At 38.1% G+C, this 21,874-nt stretch overlaps 1 protein-coding gene across 1 annotated transcript in view; it reads left to right on the forward strand.

Moving 5' to 3' along the window:
- nexmifb (neurite extension and migration factor b) overlaps positions 1–18,278 on the forward strand; it is an 83,315-nt gene extending 65,037 nt beyond the window's left edge. Inside the window, 3 exon segments of the mRNA XM_058798980.1 lie at positions 2,278–2,396; positions 10,691–10,971; positions 10,974–18,278. Of these exon segments, the coding sequence (XP_058654963.1) occupies positions 2,324–2,396; positions 10,691–10,971; positions 10,974–14,687 (4,068 nt within the window). The 5' untranslated portion in view covers positions 2,278–2,323 and the 3' untranslated portion in view covers positions 14,688–18,278.
- The last annotated feature ends 3,596 nt before the right edge of the window (positions 18,279–21,874 follow it).

The following is a 21,874-nucleotide window of genomic DNA, read 5'->3' on the forward strand; positions in this document are numbered from 1 at the left end:
AGGACATCAATGTATCGTCACGAGCTGAGGTTTAATTTGAATTTGTCTGTGCATGTTTTGTTTTTTTTTCTCTCAAAGATTCTGTGCCTATTGACTGGCATTATATGACTGACAGACTGCAACGGTTTGAGTTAAAAATCTTCGTTTGTGTTCTACTGAAGAAACAAAGTCACCTACATCTTGGATGCCCTGGGGGTAAGCAGATAAACATCAAATTTTCATTTTTGGGTGAACTATCCCTTTAAGCCAATATGTAAACAATATTACAACAATACACCATTATATATACAATATTACATCTCATTGAACCTATACATCTATCCCTTTCATTCACATCACATTAAATACAGTGTCTACCCTGACTAAGGTCCAATAAAAGCCGTATATGTAAAGAGACCTCAGTGCAACAGAATGAACTCTCTGTTCTGGGACAGAGATGCCTCCAACGCATTACTGGAGACAGGTTTATTCTTAAATGCATACGCCAGAGATATTCAGTACAATCAGCATCCGTAAGCTGACATTTAATTCAACAGGAGCATAACAGCTCAACTGTGTCTTTCCGTCTCAAACGCTTCAGGCAGTTTCCTGGTGCCATCTAACACAGTCCAAGCGTTAACGCAGGCTTCTGTTTCTAGAGATTTGTCTGTCTTGCTTTAAGGACAAATTAGCTCTGTTCCATGAAAGCTGCCTGGGCATCACAGGTGAGCTCCGGACATGAAGACTGCTCCAGTAGGAAGGCAGCAACATTACAGGCAAAATCTAATGCCGATAAGACTGAGCATGAACTCTGAGGATGTTCAGTGATGATAACTTAACTTCATTACTCATAATCCTTAACAGTTTTTGGCTAATCATTTGCTCCGTCCCAAATTGCATACTCTCTGTCCTAAATAACGAGAATTAAAAAATAGGGGCCATTCAAAAAGAAAGTTTTCCATTCAACTGTGCTACTTTCCATGGTTTTTCTATGTAAACACACACTAGATGGACGTGTCTGACCATTGTGCTTGTGTGTCTTGCAGGGTTTTCTACATGACATTGCCAGTCTAAAAACACAGCAGTCAAGTTAAATAAGTTCAGCTTTTAAAACAAATGCGACCATGTGTTTTATCTCTGTCAAAAATGTATATCATAAAAAGTGAGTTCCCCCCCACTTTTAATTGTTTTACTTCAATGAACGTTTAGGATTTTGTGAATATTTTGAATGAAGGATCGAAAAGATAAAAGGATTTATTTTCTCACATTTACCAAGGATGCCAATATTAGTGGAAGGCACTGTGTGTCATTATCATCAAATAGAATTACTCATATCGTGAAATAAGATTTCAGTTATATCTCTCATCCCAGCTCAGGACCTCAAATATGATTTTAGTGAAACAAGTGATTTGTTTTGTGGCTTTTTTTCAATTTCGGAGTTTGACGAGGCAAAACTAACTTATTTGGCAATTATCTCAACATTAAAATTTGCTTTCATCAAATGCCTACTAAACTGCTGTTTGATTCAGTGTCATAATGCTTCATGGGGTGATTATGGCTTTATTTTCTCATAAAGATGTAGTCTTTTTATCCTCTCAGAGCATGTTCGTTTGGTTCAAGAGTTAGAGTTGTTGCCTATGTAGTGTGTTCCTAATTACCAATGTTCAGTATGGTAACTGTCTATGTAGGCCTAGTATAGGACAGCAGGCATGTTGTTCACCAGATCTCCTCCATTTCTGTGTGTGATTTCTGACACTATTTACACACTTATATGTCCTGATTCTTTTTTGTTATAGCAGCGATTTACGTCATTCTGCACCATAAAATATTATTACTCCACTTAACATCGTTCGTGCAAGTTGTTTCAGTCTCAGAAGTCATTTCACACAGTTCCTTTTGCCTGCAGTGAATAAATTGTGACGGCTTGAAGTAATTACCATAAACAAATATGTTGAGCGCTATATATACATACAAAGTTTCCAGGAGTTAACAACTGTACTATGGGTGTTAAATTGAGCCTAAAATAGTAGATTGTTGCATGCAGTTGCTGTGGTGATGGAAGCTCTGGTTCTTTACTTGTATCTTGCCTTGCAGCTTTCGAGTTCAAACTGTAAATGGCTTGGTTACAATTAGTTTAAAAGAGAGAAATCATTAGTCCTTGATCAGTTCAACAGAAATGGCTTCTTATTTATGGTGAATCCTTGTAAGTTTACTATTTAAAGGAAATGTACACCCAGAGGAACATTATTTACTAATAGATAAACCTTGTGTCCGATGTCATTGTGTTTGTCTGTGTAGATGAGTGATATAACAAGCACCACTCGAGCAGGACAGACTCCCATTGATGGACAGCAGACAAGCCCGGATCATCTCGCAGGCTTTAGGCTCAACAGAAACCAATGAACTGGACCAGACGGGTAAGAACATCAACCATGGTGTTTCACTGGCAGCTCTGTGAAATAGCTTATTTTCTTCTTTAGAATTTTATGTCACTTTGGTTTGGTTATGTTCATACTGTAGCTTCAAGTAAAGAGACCAAGCACAGTTTTAGTTTTTTTCTTCTTTTCTTATCTGAAATCCGAAATGAGCTTTCGTTGTTACTCAGTGTTTCAAACCGAACTGTTAAAGGAATAGCTCACCCAAAATGAAAATTTGCTGATACTTTACCCTCCAAGATGTGGATGATTTTTTGTTTTCTTCAGTTTACAATAGGGAATACTTATTCGCTATTAACTACGACTTTTCCCTCAATAAATTCCTAATTTGCTGCTTATTAATAGTAGTAATTATTATTATTAGTAATTATTAGTAAGGTAGTTGTTAAGTTTAGGTATTGGGTAGGATGAGGGATGTAGAATAAGGCATTAATATGTGCTTAATTACTACTAATAAATGGCTAATATTCTAATAATATGCATGCTAATAAGCAACTAGTTAAGAGACCTTGAAATAAAGTGTTACCGAAGATTTTTAGCTGAAACCGTGGTCATTGTTGATTCATAAAATGCAAGTCAGCAGATGCCCATCTTTAAGAATAAAAAAAAAAGCATATCAAGGAACACAAAATGAATACCCATGGCTCCTGACGATATATTGAGGTCTTATGAAGTGAAATGATTGGTCTGTGCAGGAAACTGAACATTATTTATACCATTATTACCTGTAATTTTCCATGAACTGATTCTTTCGGACTGTTTGTTTCAATGAACTAAATCAGTGCACTCGGTTTCTGTAACCACGCAATAATATAACATACGCAATCAAATTATTAAAAAACTCAATAATAATGTGAAATGTCTATGTTTTACATGTCTAAAGCATATAAAGGGTTAGTTTCACCCAAAAATTCTAATTAGCCTGTGATTTACTCACCTTAGAGGCATCCTAGGTGTATATAAGCGTTATCATTGCAGTCAGCGGGTGGTTTTGTTCAACAGTCCAAAAGACGTCAAATAAAGCATGCACATCCATAATAAAACGTGCCTCACACGGCTCCAGGGCATGAATAAAGGCCTCCTGTAGTGATTCCATGTGTTTTTGTAAGAAAAATATCTCAATATCTCAAAATATTTCAAATGTTATAAACACTTTTCTCTCACTTCCGCTGACTGTCATACGTGCAAGCTGTTCCGGTGGATGACGTAGGATGTATTCGCAGCACATGCACCTGTGAGATATGCTAGTCTCACGAGTTTGTTTACAGGAGCAAAGGAAGCAATGTGTTCTTACTTTAGCAAAGGAAAACCAGTCTCCTCTTGGCTTATATCCAAAGTTTTTCTTTACAAATCCTTGGTTTGTACTTCTAATTCCCTACCGGCGTTTTGTTTTGTTCTCACTCCGCGTTCGTCACTAATCACGCTACTTAGATGAAGTGAGAGAGAAGTGTATATTATGTTTCAAATATGGATATTTTTCTTACAAAAGCATGGAATCGCTACAGGAGGCCTTTATTCACCCCCTGGAGTCATGTGAGGCACGCTTTATTATGGATGTGCACGCTTTATTTGACGTCTTTTAGACTGTTGAACAAAAACACCCACCCAATGCAATGATAATGCTTATATACACCTAGAATGCCTCGAGGGTGAGTAAATCACAGGCTAGTTTTAATTTTTGGGTGAACTAACCCTTTAAACTAGTTAAACTAGTTACACTTTTTTTCAGCTCACCATTTTAGCTAAACTATGAAAAACCATAAAAACGTTCATTTGGCGCTTTCATTCAAGCTCACGGTTCACACATGCGCAAATCAGTCTTCGGTCCGAGTCAAACTGTTTCCTCAGTTCAGTGACTGCTGAAGGAACTGGAGTGCTGAATCAGTTCATTCATCACAGGATCAGATACGCTGATATTTTGGCTCATTTTGAGTTCGGAGTGACTGTCAGGCGTCTGAAAGTGAGTTTTGATCGAGCAGATCTGTGCTGCTCGAGCCACAAACAGTTTCAGACAATTCAGTTTGATTTGGTGAACTGGTTCAAGTAGTTCACTAAAAAGAACCGGTTTAAAAGAATGATTCACATCACTCTAGATCGTTTGCCTGAGGCTCTGGATTACAGGTAATAATAGTGTAAATAATGTTCGGTTTCCTGCACAGACCAATCGTTTCACTTCATAAGACCTCCGTATATTGTCAGGAGCCACAGGGATTACTGTTGCCTGTATATGCTTTTTTCTCAAATTGACAGTAGCCATTGCATTTTATGGATCACCAATGACCTAAATCTTCTTTACTGTAGAAGAAAAAAGTCACCTATATCTCGGATGGACTGAGGGTGAGTAAATTAACAGCAAGTTTGGGCGAACTATCCGTTTAATATCTTTTAAAGATTTGATGCCACTAACCTGACAAACTTGGCAAAGTTTAGAAGAACGGTGTCTCGTAAACACACCTTTGTTTCCAGGCATACAGATCAAAAAACCCTACTGAGGATGCTAGATGGAGAAAGTGCTTGTGTTGAGTTTGGTGTGCCGTATGCCTCAGACGGTCAGTGAAGGGAATGTGGGTGTCTTGTAGGCGTGACATCTGAGTCTTGGCTGGTTAGGGACGTTGCTGCTTAAGGATAACAGAAAGAGATGTGACGTAACAATCTGTAAAGTGGCAAATATCGCAGATGATTATGCTTAATAAATCAAAACATCACAACTAAAATATGATTTATCATGCAGCTCTAGCAGTATACGTTTCTGCATTTGAAGAACAGTTACCCTGTAAACCTTCATTGTGAGAACAGTATTGCACATGTTGTTTGATAAGAAAAAAACATTATATTCTGTGGCGATCAACAGAATGTCAGAGATGCTGTTCACGTTGGATGAATATCGTCTGCATTCATCTGCAGTCTTGGATCAGTGGTTTGCTCATTCAGTGGCTGTGCTTGGGCTCTCTGAGCAGGTTTGACTCAGGCCTGTCATGGCACTGCAGGCTTTGGTTTATCATAAGCACACTCCTCTCAGTTCCAGCTCAGGGAATTGGGGCCTGGAGCTCAAGCGGCCACACTGTCACAATCACACAGATAAGCACTGAATGAAGGCCCACTCTCAGAGACTGAAAAACAGCTTCATTGAGCTCGCGGTTTTAATAGAGGGCCAATAAATCATCCAGCGTTTCTTTTGCTCTCATTACCTACATCCGGTGCAGATAAATTGATCCTTTGCGTCCATTCACAAATGCCAGAGACCATTAAGCACCGGACTTACGTCTGTGAGCTGATGGATGTCCTGATGCTGTTTTCCACACCTTGGGTGTTTGAGTGCCTGTGTGTGGCGTTGAGATGAGAGAGAGGAAAGGACACGGTAAGGTGGTGAAAATCTGTTTTTAGACAGCTGCATGATGTAATAGGACTGCATGATTAATCAAAATAAAATCACAACTGCGATATGGCTTAGTGCAATTATCAAATTGCAAAGGCTGTGATTTAATTAAATAAATAAACACTGTGTCTTTCAGAGTGAAATGTAGCACGGTGTTCATTTACACATGATCCGCCGGTGTTTGCAGAGTCTCACAGTAAATGCTGCTCCGCACAAACTCAGTCTCTGCATCTGCATTTGGGTTGCTTTAACATGCGTTAGATAACATAACATGTGCTGACCATCTTCTCATACTTATTATGAGATGTGATTCTCAGCAAAATATAAGCTTTAAGGGCAAAATAGAAGCTTGATGGTTTAACTTTAAAAAACGACTAAAACCAGCCATCAATATTAGAATTGTAATTTTCCTTTTGTAATGTAAAATAAAAATATTGCCATTTTATTTTATAAATATAATTTTTCTTAAATCTTTATTTTTTTACAGTAAAATATTACAATAGTAATATTTATTTAAGTGTTTTTATTTAGTAATTAATAATAATAATGTATTATAGTATAAATAAATAATAGTAATATTCTAATAATATTATATTTATTAAAACCATAGCCATATTAATATATAATAACAAAATTGTGGCCAAATTGTGCAGCCCTACAAACAAGCAAAAAATTTAATTTTTTACATCAGCTCTTTTTTTTTTGTAATTGCCTTTTTTGTCAGAAAAATTGCAATTCGATTTTATTCCCAAATCATGCAGCTCCATGAGCTGACTGTGTACTGGTGATATGTGATCTGCTCTCTTGTATGAAGATGAGGATACAATCATATTGTGCTTTAGTTAGTACATTTACATTCTTCATTAGCTTCTTCTGGTTTTAAGAAACTATTAAGAAAGATTAGGCTATAAGACAAAAGCTAAAAAAAGAAAGGAGACACCTTTTGTTTCTATGGCAGTAATGAGTTAACGTTAATATTTGAATATCAACATTCTGGTCCATTTCAGGTGTTTATTGAAGCCAATAACTCACTCACTATCAATCACACACAAGCAAATCAGGTTCTTTAATTGTAATGTCTTTATAGTGCAGGTGATCATGTATAGTATGTGTAAAGACTATGTTTTGGGATCGGTGGAGTGGATGGGAAGTGAATTTCAGGTAATGAGGAGATGTTATTGTGTCGGGTGGGTTGTGGGGAGTCTGCTGGTCCTGGATCTGTTCGATGACAGTGGTATCAGTCGATAATGGTTGAATGCTCTGTGATGACGCTGAGCGTCTTGTGGTAGATGTCTAGCAGTGATGGTCTGTACCGCAGGGCTTTCTGAGCCCTCATAGAGCAGTTGCCATTACATGTAATGAGTTTGCTCTCAGTATGTTCAAATAATAAGACCGCCCTTCCATTCAGAAGTAATAAGAATCGATTAGTTCACAGTCATAACTCTGAAAACAAAGCAATAAACCGCTGGCCTTGAGGATATCATGTGCAAACAAAACTCTTGAATATCTTTGTCAAGTTTAGCAACTAGCTCGTCCTCAAAAGTGCTCATTGTAGCAGACAGTAAATATGGTTTAGTCCCAGCAGGCTGATAAAAACCTGTGCTCTCTGACTCTGAATATTGTGTAACGCAGAGAATGAGATCAGAGCTTGCAAAAAAGGCTCTTTCTGTTTTTGTGTGCAGCAGACAGAGCGCATCGCAGCGCACGTTAAAGGGATCGTTAACCCCAAATTATCATTGTGTCATCATCAAATCTGTCATTGTAGACCTTGACAGTCAGAGTCGTTGACATCTCACCGACAATTACCTTCCCTCTTCCTCAAAAGATGTCCAAGATGGCTGTGGCTTTCATATTTGAAAAGCAAAACTGGCTCATAATCATATTCATGATCCAATTTCACCATCTGTGTTCCTCTTACAGTAATGTAGTTATTGAGGGATGTGTGGAGCTCAAGGCCACATGTGCGGATAATGCAGCACCCAAGAGCTGAAGCTTCGGTAAACAGGAATCCCATTTGGGCATATTTTCCCCTCTTCTCTAGTGTACATTAACCCCAGACGTAACGCTACAGCGAAGGCAGAGGATGCTGAGCGAGTCTGGCAGAGGTTAGGTGTACCAGAGCACTGAGGTCGCCGTGATTTTGCCAAGTAAGACATGTTCCTGGATCAACATCTTTTGTTGATCCTGGATCAACATTATTGTCCAAAAATATAGACTTAACCTAATCTCTACCCCTAAACCTAACCCTACCCATAATTTATTCCTAAAATCAGTGAGAAATGATAGCTGATTAACAAGGGTGTCGAAGCTGATCATAAGCCTAAAACTTACATTTCCTGAAAAGTTATCCCTCAAATCTGATTGGTTGATTGGAATGACGTTCCAGGATCAACAAAGATGTTGATCCAGGAACATGTTGTACTTGGTGAAATCACGCTCACCAGAGCACTGACACCTGCCAAAAGACCATATGCTCTCCTGTACTTCCCCGTGGATTTATGTGATCCAGTCGGTTGTCAACTGATCCGATACATTATCCTAGAAGAGAATAACAACATTTCACACATCTGATTCACAGCAAATCCTCAGAGATTCCTCATTTATATTTCATACGTGCTGGTTGATGGGTAAAGTCCCCGATATTTCATAGCAAGAGAAAATGAACTTTTCCATCCGATGTCAGAACCAGTTGGTTAGCTTAGTTTGCACCATGCAAGTCTACAGCACATAATCATGATCAGTGCTGTCTGTAAGCTGTGCACGCTCAGATGTCACAACTGCCATGTGAAAGCCATGTGATTGTATTATAGTGAATGAGAAATAACTGTAGTGTTCAGGCTACACAATTATTGTTGCTATAGAGTAGACTATAAAACATTTCTTGAAATAATATATTAGACAGGGGTGCACATAAGTGGTACGCAGGTGTATTTTAATGTATATAAAATGTTTTTAATACTCACTTTTTATTTTAAAATATATCAGTATTATCACAGTTTATTATTTTATTTTATTTTTAAAAAACTAAATAACATGCATTATTATTATTATTATTAAATATTTTATTTTATATAGTTAAATTTAATCGTTCAGACTATATGCAGTGTGAGCACCAAACCAAATCTCCAGGTGATGAAAAACTTTTGTGCACCCCTGATAATAGAACTAAGTGTAAGTGCTTCTATTAATTTATTATATTATATTATATTGATCTGTTCTGCATTACTTTTTAATTAGTTTCTAATATAATTTCAAAAGAATTGCAAAGTTAACAGCACTGTTAAAAAATGTTTTCTCAGGTAACCTAAATGTGCTTCATACTTAGTATCTTCTGTATTAACTCCTTGTTGATTTAATCATGATTTAAAACAGAATTTGAAGGGTCAAATAAAATAGAAATATCACCTTAATGTAACAAGTTACAACTGCATGATGTAATTAACCATTGAGAAGTCCAAGGAATATACTGATTCCAGTATTAGTTTTTTTGATTGTAATTTGATTTAACAATTCCTTCAAGATTCTATTAATGAGCAATTTAGTACTTTTGAGGAACATAAATGAACAATGCTAGGAAGACAATTCTTATTGTATTTACAGCCATCAGCAGCCTCTATTAAATCAGATTTATTATTATTGTTATTTTAATAATTTCAACACTTATTACATACACATTTATTGCATCTAACATATTTGCTGTCTTTGTTATGTGAAAAAATAATAAAGGTGGCATATATGCCACAAAACAGATGTTTTGTTGATGGGAAACAATGAACAGCACACACCATAGTTTGTTGCACAGACAGAACACTGCATTGATCCTCATGACAAATTATATATTATCAATATGGTGTTCAATCTGCAACGACAGAAGAATGCAGATGTTTCAGAACTGGTAACAACGTCAGAAGTCATAAAAATCAGTTTCAGATTTTTTTTTTATTTTTTTTTAATACTTCTCAACTCTACAGATGGGATATTTTAATAGCACAGGTGCCTGCTGCATAAAGAGCCCTTGATTAAAGAGTGTTCACATCTACAGGTACTCATTTTGTGAGGTCCAAACAGTTCTTTGTAAACCTGTTTCCGAAGAGTAGAAGCACATTGGAACTTGAAATCCCTAAACTACAAATAAAAACCATTTGCATAATTTTACAAAATAATAAACAATACAAGTATAATTGGAAGAAAAAAAAATAGTTTGCCCTTTACAGGTAGGGGAGTCTTGGGAAGCACACTTCATAACTTAATAACTTGTACCTCAAGTGAGCACAAAGTGCTCAAAATCATATTTTTTTAATGGTCTTTTTTAAAGAGCCTCGTTCTGAATGTTGCAGACTGTTTTAATTTAACAGCTTGGACGATGGTGAAACAGGCAGGTGGATATAGTAGTAGTGGTTATATTGTTTCCAACATCCTGGTCTGACTGTTCCCTTGAGTTTGTACGCTTTCTGCTTAAGCTGCTATAGACTAATTAGTCAAAACAAGCAAACCAGTCACTCTGTATAAACTAGCCTCACATCTCTCATACACTGCTATTTTGTCTGTTATTTTTATTAACTCTTGACTTTAAAAAGGCTCATCGTATGTACTTTAATAAATTGCATGACTCATCAGAAAGCCTCATCTGCAAGAAAAAGAATATTATACAATTATATCAACACCTATGATCTAGTCAAATTTTAATTGGAATTTATTTATGTACCACCATTTCACTTGTCGCATTACAAAAAAAGAAAATAAAAATTAAATGCATTGCAGTGTCTTTAAAATATTATTGTTTTCAGTGTGTGTGTGTGTGTGTGTGTGTGTATATATACATATATATATATATATATTGAGTTGTAGTATTTAATAATATTATAAACTGTTAATATTGTGCTTGTTTTTCCTCACCTAGGTTCATATAATCTGAAGAGTAATCTAAAGCTGTATGTGGCCACAAAGCTGAATGGTGTCGCAGATGCTGCCTTACACACATCCTCCAGAGCTGCTGCAGTGAGCACAAAGAGAGACGACTCGTTCTGCCTCAGTGCTAAATTGGCCTTAAAGAAGCACCACTTACCACGGCCACTGTCAACACAAACTCCTTTAGAGGACCACCCGACTGATGAGTCCTCAAACTACACAATATCCCTCACACCCTGTGCTGCCAAGTGCTTGAGCCCCCTGGGCCTTACCAAGAAGAACGCAACCAGCGCCATTTCACCATGATTGAACCCGCGAGCATTCCTGGGCTCACACAGGACTGTTTGATTCAGCAGAGTCGCACCTGTTCCAGCTGCTTCATTGAGACCAAGGATATGTCCAATGTAGAGGCCAGCATCAACCTCAAAATGTCTGACATGAGCCGAGACTACAGCACCTGCCCTATCTCTGATATTAACATGCAATGCATGAGCACGAGTGAAACGGGAAGTTATGGAGACCAGCTCCTCTCGGATCAGCTTTTGAGCTTTCCTGTCCCCAAAACTCAGCTAGGTGAGAAGAAGGACACCGAGAAAACAGACTTGGATGATTCGGCCTCCAAAAACCTGTATGAGGGCCTGCTGTTAGACAAGTGCAATGGAGAGGATGGTTTGCTTATTAATTCAAATCAGGACTGGGGCTACTTCGAGTCCTTCATTAGTGAGAGTAAGATGGAATTGCTGGATCTCTGCTCCAAGAACGAGCTCTCCGTAAATCTCTTCTCTGAGGAGGATGTGGATAATTACATGTTTGATGACGATGATGATTCCACTCTGAGTAGCGACGTGTGCTCGTTAAAGATCCGCTACGAGTCCTTCCAGGACAATATGAGGGAGAAAACCAATGTTCTGCAAGAAGAAACCCAGTTCAACTTTTTCCCAAGCGTCTTGGTGAACTGTACCAAGAAAGAGTCTGGTGTGGCAAAACGAGTCGTGGAGGAGCTACCACCTAAATCAGAGGAGCTCGGATTACAAAGTGACAGCAAAGGAGATGGAAACAGAGTAGAGCAGACACCTGATTGCAGCCCCAAAATGAACTTCTTCATTGATTCAAGCAACTCTGCTGATGACTCAGGGGAGTATAGTGATGACAGCTCCTCCACCGTTTCCTCTTTTGACACCTTCCAAGACAACAGGCCCAAAAACTTGTACTCACGAAAGAACGCAAGCTGCTCCAATCATCTGAACTATGGATTGCGGGCCAAAAGAAAAGTTAGGTATAGCGATGACTACTTGTATTATGTCGAGTCTACCGAAGGAGAAAGAAATGTTGAAAAGCGAGAGAAACCACCGATTGGTCCAAAGCAAGAAGAGGATCTTGACTGGTGCCCTAAAAAGAGACGAAAATACTCTCGCAAGGATCCACCTGTAATAATCAAATACATTATCGTCAACAGGTTCAAAGGAGAGAAATGCATGGCTGTGAAGCTGGGCAGAATCGATTCAGACGACACGACTGTAAGCTTAAACGAGGATACAATCAACAAATATGAGAAGCTCGCACCTCTGAAAGGTTTCTGGCAGGAGAAACAGAGAGAAAGAGAGGAACAGCTTAAGCTGGCAGCAGGAGATAAACACAATTCTCACCACCATGCCTTTAGTTCCAGTCCCCCCAAAAGGAAACACAAGCTAGCACACAGGCTCAGAATTCAGAGAATTCAAACTGTGGAGCAATCACCCAACAGGCAGGGCCTCTTTGCCTCTGATCCCAGGCAGGAGGTTGCTTCTACAGATGAAACTGCCTCCATGGGAATGCCATTAACAATAGCCACCAGCTGTGCAAGCACATTAGACCCAAATGACATCATACACACTGCAGCCCGGAAGAGCAGATCGCAAGAGAGGGAGGAAAGGAGAATAGGGAATAAAATATTCAGAATACAGAAATTCAGAAGTGAAGCCAGACTTAGGAGCAAGAAAATGAGAGACCTTGTGGAGAATAGCGAGAGCGTGACAGACCTGACAGAAGTTTGCTCGCTGCAAAAAAATATGGACGCAGTAGGAGGTGCTGAAGATGAAAATGTCAGCGCAGTTGCACACAGTCCCCATTTGTGTGAGAGTCAAACGGCTAATGCCACTGAAAAATTTGTTTTTGTGTCTAGCACCTGCTCCCCTAACAAAGAGGCATCGTCTGAGAATGTGGCCCCAAGTGTTTCCGTTATCCCGGGTGGCTACCTGCAAACATTGTTAGATGCATCTGATTCTTCAGGTAGCACCAGTGTCCCATTTTTCCCCCAGCAGACCCAACGCTCGTTGGACCTCTCTTTGGAAAAGCAGCAGTTCACCTCAATTCAGCTAGCGCAAAGCTGTGTCCTTTCTCCCCCATCAGAATCAGAGCTCCAGCAGTCGCCCCAGAATTGTCCGACTCTCACCCAGATGTGGCACCCCCAGCTTGGTCCCAACCAGCAGTTCGCCGCTACAGATATTGCTGAATCTGCGATCCAGCCCAGCAGCTTCACTGGAGAGATGGCTATGCCGTTGTCTGAGAGTCTGACCGTGTCAGGCTACAGCCAGCTGAGTCTGGAAAGCAACAGAATGCTTTATGAAAAGAATTACATGCCTGAGCAGCCATTGCCTCCTGACGCTGAGTTTCAGGCATGTCAGGGGCAGCCACAGTTTCAAAGACCCACACTGCACACAGACAACGGCCGGCTCATCAGTTTCGACTCAGTTGGCTCGCTGTCAGCTACTTCTAGCAATTACAGCTCTCTGAGTCTTAAGTCCTGCGAGAAGGATGGCGAGGATGATGTGAACGAGAACTTTCTGGCCCACTGCAGTCCCAAACTGGTGATTCAGCAGAGTATCGATGCAATCACACCCCTGAGGGAGTCTACAGACTTGCTGGATATCTCTAACTTCACTCCGGATAAATTCAGACACACATCATTGTCAGAGCTCTCTCCCCCAGAGACTCCTAATTTATCCCCTCAAGTTATGGGCCGTGAGATGAAGATAGCTGGGAACACCGCTGACCTCCAGGATGGGGCTAAGATGCCATGCACCAAAGACATGGACTGGAACTGCAAAATGATCGAGCAGCAAGATATGGCTAGATATTCAGTAGATGGGCACGATTTTCAATTGCACATTTTTAACGGCGAAGACAACTTAAGCCTGGGGACAAAGGAGGAAAATCTAGCTGACTTTGATGGTGATATGATGAGTGCAATCAAGGGGACTAAGGCAAAGAGGAAAAATAGCAACAAACAAACTGCAGGGCAGGGTACCAAGAAAAGCAAAGCACCAAGAGCTCCTAAAACAGAGAAGGGCAAAATTCCACGTCAGACTTCACGAGCATCTAAAAAGTTAAAGGCCTTGCTGGATGAGAAAGGTGGTAAAGGCCAGACTGAGAGCATTGCTCATTCGCTGAAGGACAGCGGCTCTGAGGAATGGACAGGAATAGGTAGTTCAGAGAGCAAAAATCAAGTCCACGATGACCAGCGAGAGTTTGAAGAGCCATCCAACATCTTGTCAAATATTGTCTCAGGGATGGCCGAAGTACAGAGATTCATGATGGCCTCCGTTGAGCCAATATGGGGCCCTACAGCAAATATCTGCCTGCCCTCAGAGGCTAACAGCCTTAAGTTAAAGACTCTCAAAATCCTAGCAGGAACTTCATCCGACCCCAAGAAGAAAGGCAATTTGGCTACTGGGGGCACAAAGGGCAGAAAAGGTGGGACGAAAGGTGGCAAAAACCAGGCAAAGTTCAATGCCTCCTTGCCTTTTTTCCCTCAGTTGGCTTTGGGCTGCAACATGTTTGACAAACCTAACCTTGGTGTTCCTGGTATAAATGGACCAGCGCACAAAAAGATGTACCGTCACAAATCCAGTGCAAAATTCCCTCGGATTGAAAATCTAAAGGGCACGCGACCTGAACGAGAGCCAAATAAGGACATATCGTTAATGGCATCTTTTGAGAAACTGAGGTAATATTTTATATCTAGCTGCTGATGCACGTTCCTCACTTTCCCACTTCCTCCTCATTTCTTGACATACCTACACTGACTCAAGACCAGAGATGCATGGAATTACGTTATCCTTTACTACCCCCTCCTTGTTTTTGCCCCCGAAGAGGATATTGATATCTTGCATGAGAAACTTCTTGTACTCGCAAACTACCTATTGATTGATTGTGCAAGGCTTGATTGAGATTTTAAATGACCATGGCTGCATTTTTCTTCTGCATTCTTGTTTTTGCTGTTTTCTTTTTCCCTCGCAGTTGCTGATTAGTTTTTGTCTGAAGAAAAGGAAAAAAAAAAAAAAAAACTTTAAGTGCAAATTCTGTTTTTGGACCTTTTTTTTTTGTTCATTTCTCAGTGAATCTTGCTGCCCTTATGTAATTATATTTCTCTCTTCAAACATGTAGCTATTATAAAATGTCTTTGTGTGAAACAAGCTCCCCATTTGATTATGTATGCTGAAACAGATGCCCTCCTCTCTTTTTTACCCTTTTACTGCCTGACTTTTTTTAAGTGTGAAATGCTCAGCCCCTTATCTAGGATAACAACATCCTTCGTCGATCCCTAAACATTAACAGCACAACATGGGACCATTTTGTATTGAAGACATATCAGATTACTGTTGTTCTAATTTCTTACTGTTGGAATGTACTTATGATTTTCTCTTATCTACTATGCTTTTTACAGGAGTTGTACTGGAAATTGTCTTAGAAGGACATTTCTATGCCATGGAAATCCCAAAACGCTCCATTTTTGCTTTCTTTTTTATATTTTCATTTAAATAATAATAATAATTATAATAATAATGGTATTGAATGATAATGATTATTGACTGGACAAATATATTACTACTAACAGATTATTATTATTATTATTATTATTATTCAGTATCACTGTACAGAAATGCTCTGTTTAAAGCAAAACATGAAATCTATCCGTGTGCCAAATGTAAACTTTCTGTACACATTTATAATCTGTATGAATACTGGTTGTTTCATTTAATATCCTGATGAATGCTGGATGTTCTCCTTCAAGACTTAGCAAGATCAAGATCTGACGTTTGTATTTGGTTAGTAGTTTTGTTTTCTTTGGGGACCCTATCGTTTGAAGAGCACCTGCAGCTGACAGTGGTACAACCACTCAACCAAAACAACTCAACTCTGAACTTTTTTTTTGTTCTACTCTTGTCACCTTAATTAACAAATTCAGTGTACCTCAGCATTACGTCTGCTTGGAATCAAAAAGAGAAGCAAAGATGGACTCTTCTAAACACAGGAAGAAAAATCAGAAAGGTGGACACGGATAATGTTAATTGAGGATGGTATCTGTCTGGTATCAGTCGACAAGCAATTATTTCGCAATCTACTGTAACAGGAACTGTGAACATAATGTTTCAAATTTTCCATATTTGTTGAATGGAGTTTTTTTGATGGTTAAGAAACTGTAAAGAATGTCTCTTTTGCTTTATCCCACTTTTACACGTTTCCCTTCCTGTTTTCCATAAATAGTTAAGTAGTATCCTGTGCGAACAATTACATCTGACAATATTTTTCAACATATATATATATTTTTTTATTATATTTTAAGTTTTTCGGTGAACTCTGTTTTGGTGAACATGCTATGTTTTATTTCATTCATTTTATACAACCCAGGCTCATTGGAAATTCGTGCTTGAGGTGATGTTTCTGCAACGCCAATATTATGTTTATAAAATATCCATGTTTCTCAGCAGTTTGAAAGTGAAATGTCCAGTGAGTGGCGCTAAAATGCTTGCTAAATATGTGACCATGGCCATGATTTTATTACATCGGTACAGGCACATATTGTACAGTTTTTATTACGTTGCTTCAGGTACATATTGCGGCGGTTCAGAATTCAAATGTCCAAGTAGTGTCGCTAAAAGGTTAATGGTATATCCATCATGTTCCCAAACCAAACCAAACCTACCCGATAGTGTTAATGAAAGCAAAAATGATATAAAACGTATTCGCTGATGTAACTGTGCTATATTAACGTACTTCTATGTGGGTTTGAGCTGTTTTGTCTAATGTTAGTTTCACAGGATTAACACCGTAGCGCTTCACCAAACAAGTGCAACGCTGTATCGGGTGAGCTACGGAGCAAACTTACTTCCGTTAGAAAATCATACACATTAAGCTGTATATGTGATGCTGACATTCAAAAGTGTCATTTTTCAAATCTTGCAGCGTGTTAAAATCGTTTTGGGGTGATAACATAATATTGTGCAATAAATTGTACGAAGTCGTCTGAGTTTTACTGCCTCTAGTGTTAATTTTAACTGGAAACTGCAGCGAATCGTACATATAGTTTTATTTTTATTTTTATTTTTTTGAGTTTTGCAGAAATGTAGGTAGATGCATGTATTTCCAATGCGCCTGGGTAGGTTTTATTAGTGGCACATTAGTGCCCCCTAGGTTTTGTCACTAATTCCATCTCAATTCAATGTAGCTGGAAAACCTTTGAAACCAAATTCGTTCTTTGAAAAGCACCGAATCCATTGGCATTTACCACACATAGATGAATAAAAGACTTCTTTGATTTAAAATAATCACTCTAGGAGGATATCTCAGGTAAAGTAATGCCTTATCTATAGCTTTTACCTTAGAAAGATTTCACTCCGTCCCCTTCTGCCTCCAGCCGGCCATGTTTAGCAGCAGGATGATGCTGATGAGGAAACTGCACATGGGCCGCTCGCCCGTCTAGCCTGCCTTCTCTCATTTCTGCCTGTTGTCAACTGAATGTACTTCAAGTTTTTTACAATGTGCCACTGTTAAGCTGCCTCCTCCTACTGGTGCTAAGAGGGTAACCGTATTCGCCCAGAAATTATGACAAGGATTATAAGAATCGAAACCCTACTCCTCTCTTTATGAATGTACAATATGGTTCTGTTCGATGTTTTCACAACACAATTCTTTGTCATTAATTGGAATTGTTTTTGCCTTTTTGTTGGAGAAATTATTGAGCTTTATAAATATTGTCTAGAGTTGATACCAGAGGGATTCTTAATTAACTCTCGACATCACAAAAATATTGTATATTTTTCTCTGTGCCAATTTGTAAGATATTTTGTAAGTGTATATTTTTCTTAGAAAGTGCTGTGAAGTATTAGTATGTGTGTGTGTGTGTGTGTGTGTGTGTGAGTAACCTTTTTTGTGCCTCTGTAGGCAGTGAAAAGGATGTATAATGACAAGCTTTTGGTTTTAAAAACCAAAATATTAAGAAACAAAAAATGAAAAGAAATAAAAAAGACTACATTTTGTTGCAAGTTTTGTAAGAGGAAACTTATCTTGTTGTGAGAGTGTTGTGTTATCGTGGAAAACACTTATAGGCAAAAAAGTACAGACAAAAATTGTGAACTATTCGCTGTTTTATAGATTTTCATGTAAATTATTCTTGTATCATTTTATGTTGTATCTGTTGCAAAGGTTTTAAATATTTGTGATCAAGCCTGTATGGTGAAATGTAATATTGGTAACTTGCTGAGTTTTGTAATAATGTTTATGGAGTACATATACAAATTAAAAGGAGATTTTGAATGCTGCCTTTTGAATGTTGTCACATTACTTCCATCGCTTTACTCTGCTAATGCCTAGATTAAATGTGAACAAAGATGACAGTAGCCGATGCCATTGCTTTTCCTGCTGCATTTAAGTATATTTATAAACTTGTTAAATCCACACTTACATTTAACATGGCATGTTCATGTGCTCTCTCTCTCTCTCTAAAAGTCAGCAGTGCATGCCTGAATATTAAATATGACATGAATTAGGCTTTAATGAAATGTTTACCCATTTCAACTGTCATCATTATCATGGTATGTTCTGGTTGAGAGTATTAATGACTTCCAGTTACTGAAACTGGTTGTCGTGTTCAGTTTTAATCCCATTATGTTCTTGGTTATTTCATATTTGCATTTTGGTACAAACAGCAGTTGGATTCAGTTAGACCAACATAGGCCTTTATTATTTGACAGCTTAGTCTCATTGCTTTATTGGTATATCCATCCAAATATTGTTTTTCTTCATAGCCTGATTTAGCCTATACGGGAGACCACGGCTGGTTTTTAAAAAGGTCTGCATCTCAGTAACCTCAGTAAAAGAGGTTTTGGGTCAAAAGTCCAGTTACACCAAATGCGTGTTTGCTCTAACTCCAAAAGTGTTTTAAATCAGAATATTGTGATAGTTTTTGTAATATTTATTTGGTAACGTTTGTTCAACACTCTCAGAAATAAAGGTACAAAAGCTGTCATTGGGGCAGTATCTTTTCAAAAGGTACACCTTTGAACCTAAAGAGTGGATAAAGGTACATATTAATAAAAGGTACCCCCCCTAGTGACAGCTTTTGAACCTTTATTTCTGAGAGTGAATGGTTTGTGCTTTCTCTAACAGCCTATGACTGGTGCATTTGTTAAATTTTTTTATTTTATTTTTTTTAGTCAAGGTAGAACACTTTTTAATTTAGATTATAATGAAAACATTTTAGCATTTCACATATGGTGTGTTAAAGTAAAGCTATTTCAGAACTGCAGTGAACTGATATTATTGTTATTATTATTATTCACTTCCCCACATGTTGAATAGATGTCAGTCACATCTTCAAAGAGCTTCAAACTAGAACTCAGAATTGATAAGCTGTTATTGCACACATTAATTAACAGTGTACTCTTAAAAATAAAGGTGAAGAACCTTTTTTGTCTAAATGGTTCCATAAAGAACCTTTAACATCTGAAGAACCTTTCTGTTTCACAAAAGCTTCTTTGTTTGGCGAAAGAGTTTAGTTTTTAAGAGTGTAGTTAATGCTCTGCATCACATTTATTCACATATTTATCATAGATCTTCTCTTCAATAGTCAGGATGAATGAATGTCACCATAGAGTGAGAAACACTCTTCTGTCAGTGTGTCAACAGGCTGGATGAGCTTTGAGTTATTTGTGCCGCAGTGAGCTAGCACCTATGTTCTGGAAGTGGAGTGGATGAAGTAGTGTTGGACAAATAAAAAAAAATACTAATAAGTATGATACCACCTCTTCCAAACACCTACTACAGTACATGAGAAACAGATGATATTCATTGAGCCAGGAGATGGGCCCTGTGAACTGTAGCATTGGCCCTGCTTCGTTGGTAGATCTTTCAACATTTCTTAGATTTAAGAGGTGTCTAAATACTATGATTTAACCACGGGAGTACCACAAGGTTCAGTACTTGGCCCCTTCCTCTTCTGATTATCTTCATTGGGCCCATTGATACAGGCACATGGCACATCACACAATCTCCCAATGTTCTTTCTGCTTGCTTTTCAGACATTCAACCAAGGACTGCGACCAACTACTTGACCTATTGAAATCAAAACATGTGGGGCCTCATTTATAAAATTTTGCGCAGAAACCATCCTAAATTTGATCTTACGATCATCGCTCAAATATGCGTACGTACGTGTGATTCATAGTATGAACGTATACACACAGAAAATGCACATGGGTAGTTGACGTATCAATGCGTCCTATGGTGTGAAGGAAAAATGGAAAAAAACAAAAAACCTCTAACATTGAAGATAAACCTCTCTCATGCTGTTTGTAACTCTAAGAATGAAGATTCATTTTTCTCATGTTATTTGTATGTTACGTTTTTTTTTTTTTTCTACATTTTTGTCACACCACAGGACAGTCCCATTTTTATTTGTCAACTACCCACATACACTTCTCTTTCTGATGTGAAATCTATGGATCGCAAATGATCTTGAACTTGTGCACAACTGAATGGTTTCAGCTCTCTGCCTTGCAAATCACCAGTCATCGTACAAATCCTTTAGAACAGCGAGCTGCAAGAACAGCATACATTTCCAAAAACCTGCAGTACTCCGACAAGAAAAAGTGAGTAGCCTATGTCTGCTAAGACCCTGATGTGATGCTAAGCACTTTTCCACAAGACAGTTTTTACAAATATGAGCGTTGGCGTGGATTTAAGCATACACACACTTTGTAAATGACGCACGTTATCGCACCAGACCCATCAGTCATCATAACATCAACACAGTCATCTGGGGCCTGTACCATGATGGTGGCTGAACAAACTCAGGTTTACAGGATTAGTTTTGAGTTGACAAAACCAAACCAGTCCAATCCGGCTTTGTTGGTACCATGAAGCTGATCAACTTTCAATCACATGCCTTACAACTCTGATTCACTTCTTGTGAGAGAGTCAGTGCGAAGATTAAAAGATTGAACAATATGAATAATTTAAACACATTTACACAGCACGATCACGAAACGATCTATCCATGAAAGAGGAAAACTTAAAGATAACATCTTTCCATATAAGTGTAAGTAAAGGTTGTAAAGTTAGTTTATAGAGTTGATAATATTTCTAGGTATAAAAAACACTTTAAAAATTAAGCTCATATGTAGTCATGTTTAAAGCTATTGATTTTTAAAAACTTATTTATATTGCATATTATCTATATGTTTACATTGATTTTAAATAAAAGCTTAATAATTACTATTAAACTAAGCTGGCTTGTGTAATAGATTAAGGGTATAATAATTATATAAATAATATAAAATAATTATAATAAAAAAAATAATCTCTAAAAATCAGATGATTTCATCTTTAAAAATGTTTTATTATGTAGTGTCCTTTAATTTGGAGTAAGAGAAACTGGAGGAGTGGCTTTATTGCATCAGAGACGTGTCACTTTCCTTGAAGCCGATTGGTCAAATTTCGGTTTGAGATCTCTCAGTTAGAACATATCCTTCCCCGAAGCGTAAGTTACTATGGCGATGAACGCTGCTAAAAGCCAAGCCACTTTCATGGTACCTAAACCCCAGAGTTGGCGTAAACTAAACTGAAACTTACCTGGCTAGCCAGCTAAACCAGCACATGGTACAGGCTTCTGGACACCAGTAACACCCTGCTAGTTCAGCCAGGTGTTTGTTTAACAGCATCTTATTGACAGATTTGAATATTTTTGTATGCTATTTTGTTTGTTTTTCTAGAATTCTGAAATTTATTCTGAAATGTATAATGTTTGCTTCTTGCAAATAACATTTGATTGTGTTTGTATTTCTCTTTGTTGGTAAATTAAAGATTGTGTTTCACATGTTGACGAACATGGATACTTCCAAAAGTCATGATGACTTGA

This window comes from Onychostoma macrolepis, chromosome 14 (assembly GCF_012432095.1).
Source record: "Onychostoma macrolepis isolate SWU-2019 chromosome 14, ASM1243209v1, whole genome shotgun sequence".
In the NCBI taxonomy this organism is placed as follows: Eukaryota; Metazoa; Chordata; class Actinopteri; order Cypriniformes; family Cyprinidae; genus Onychostoma; species Onychostoma macrolepis.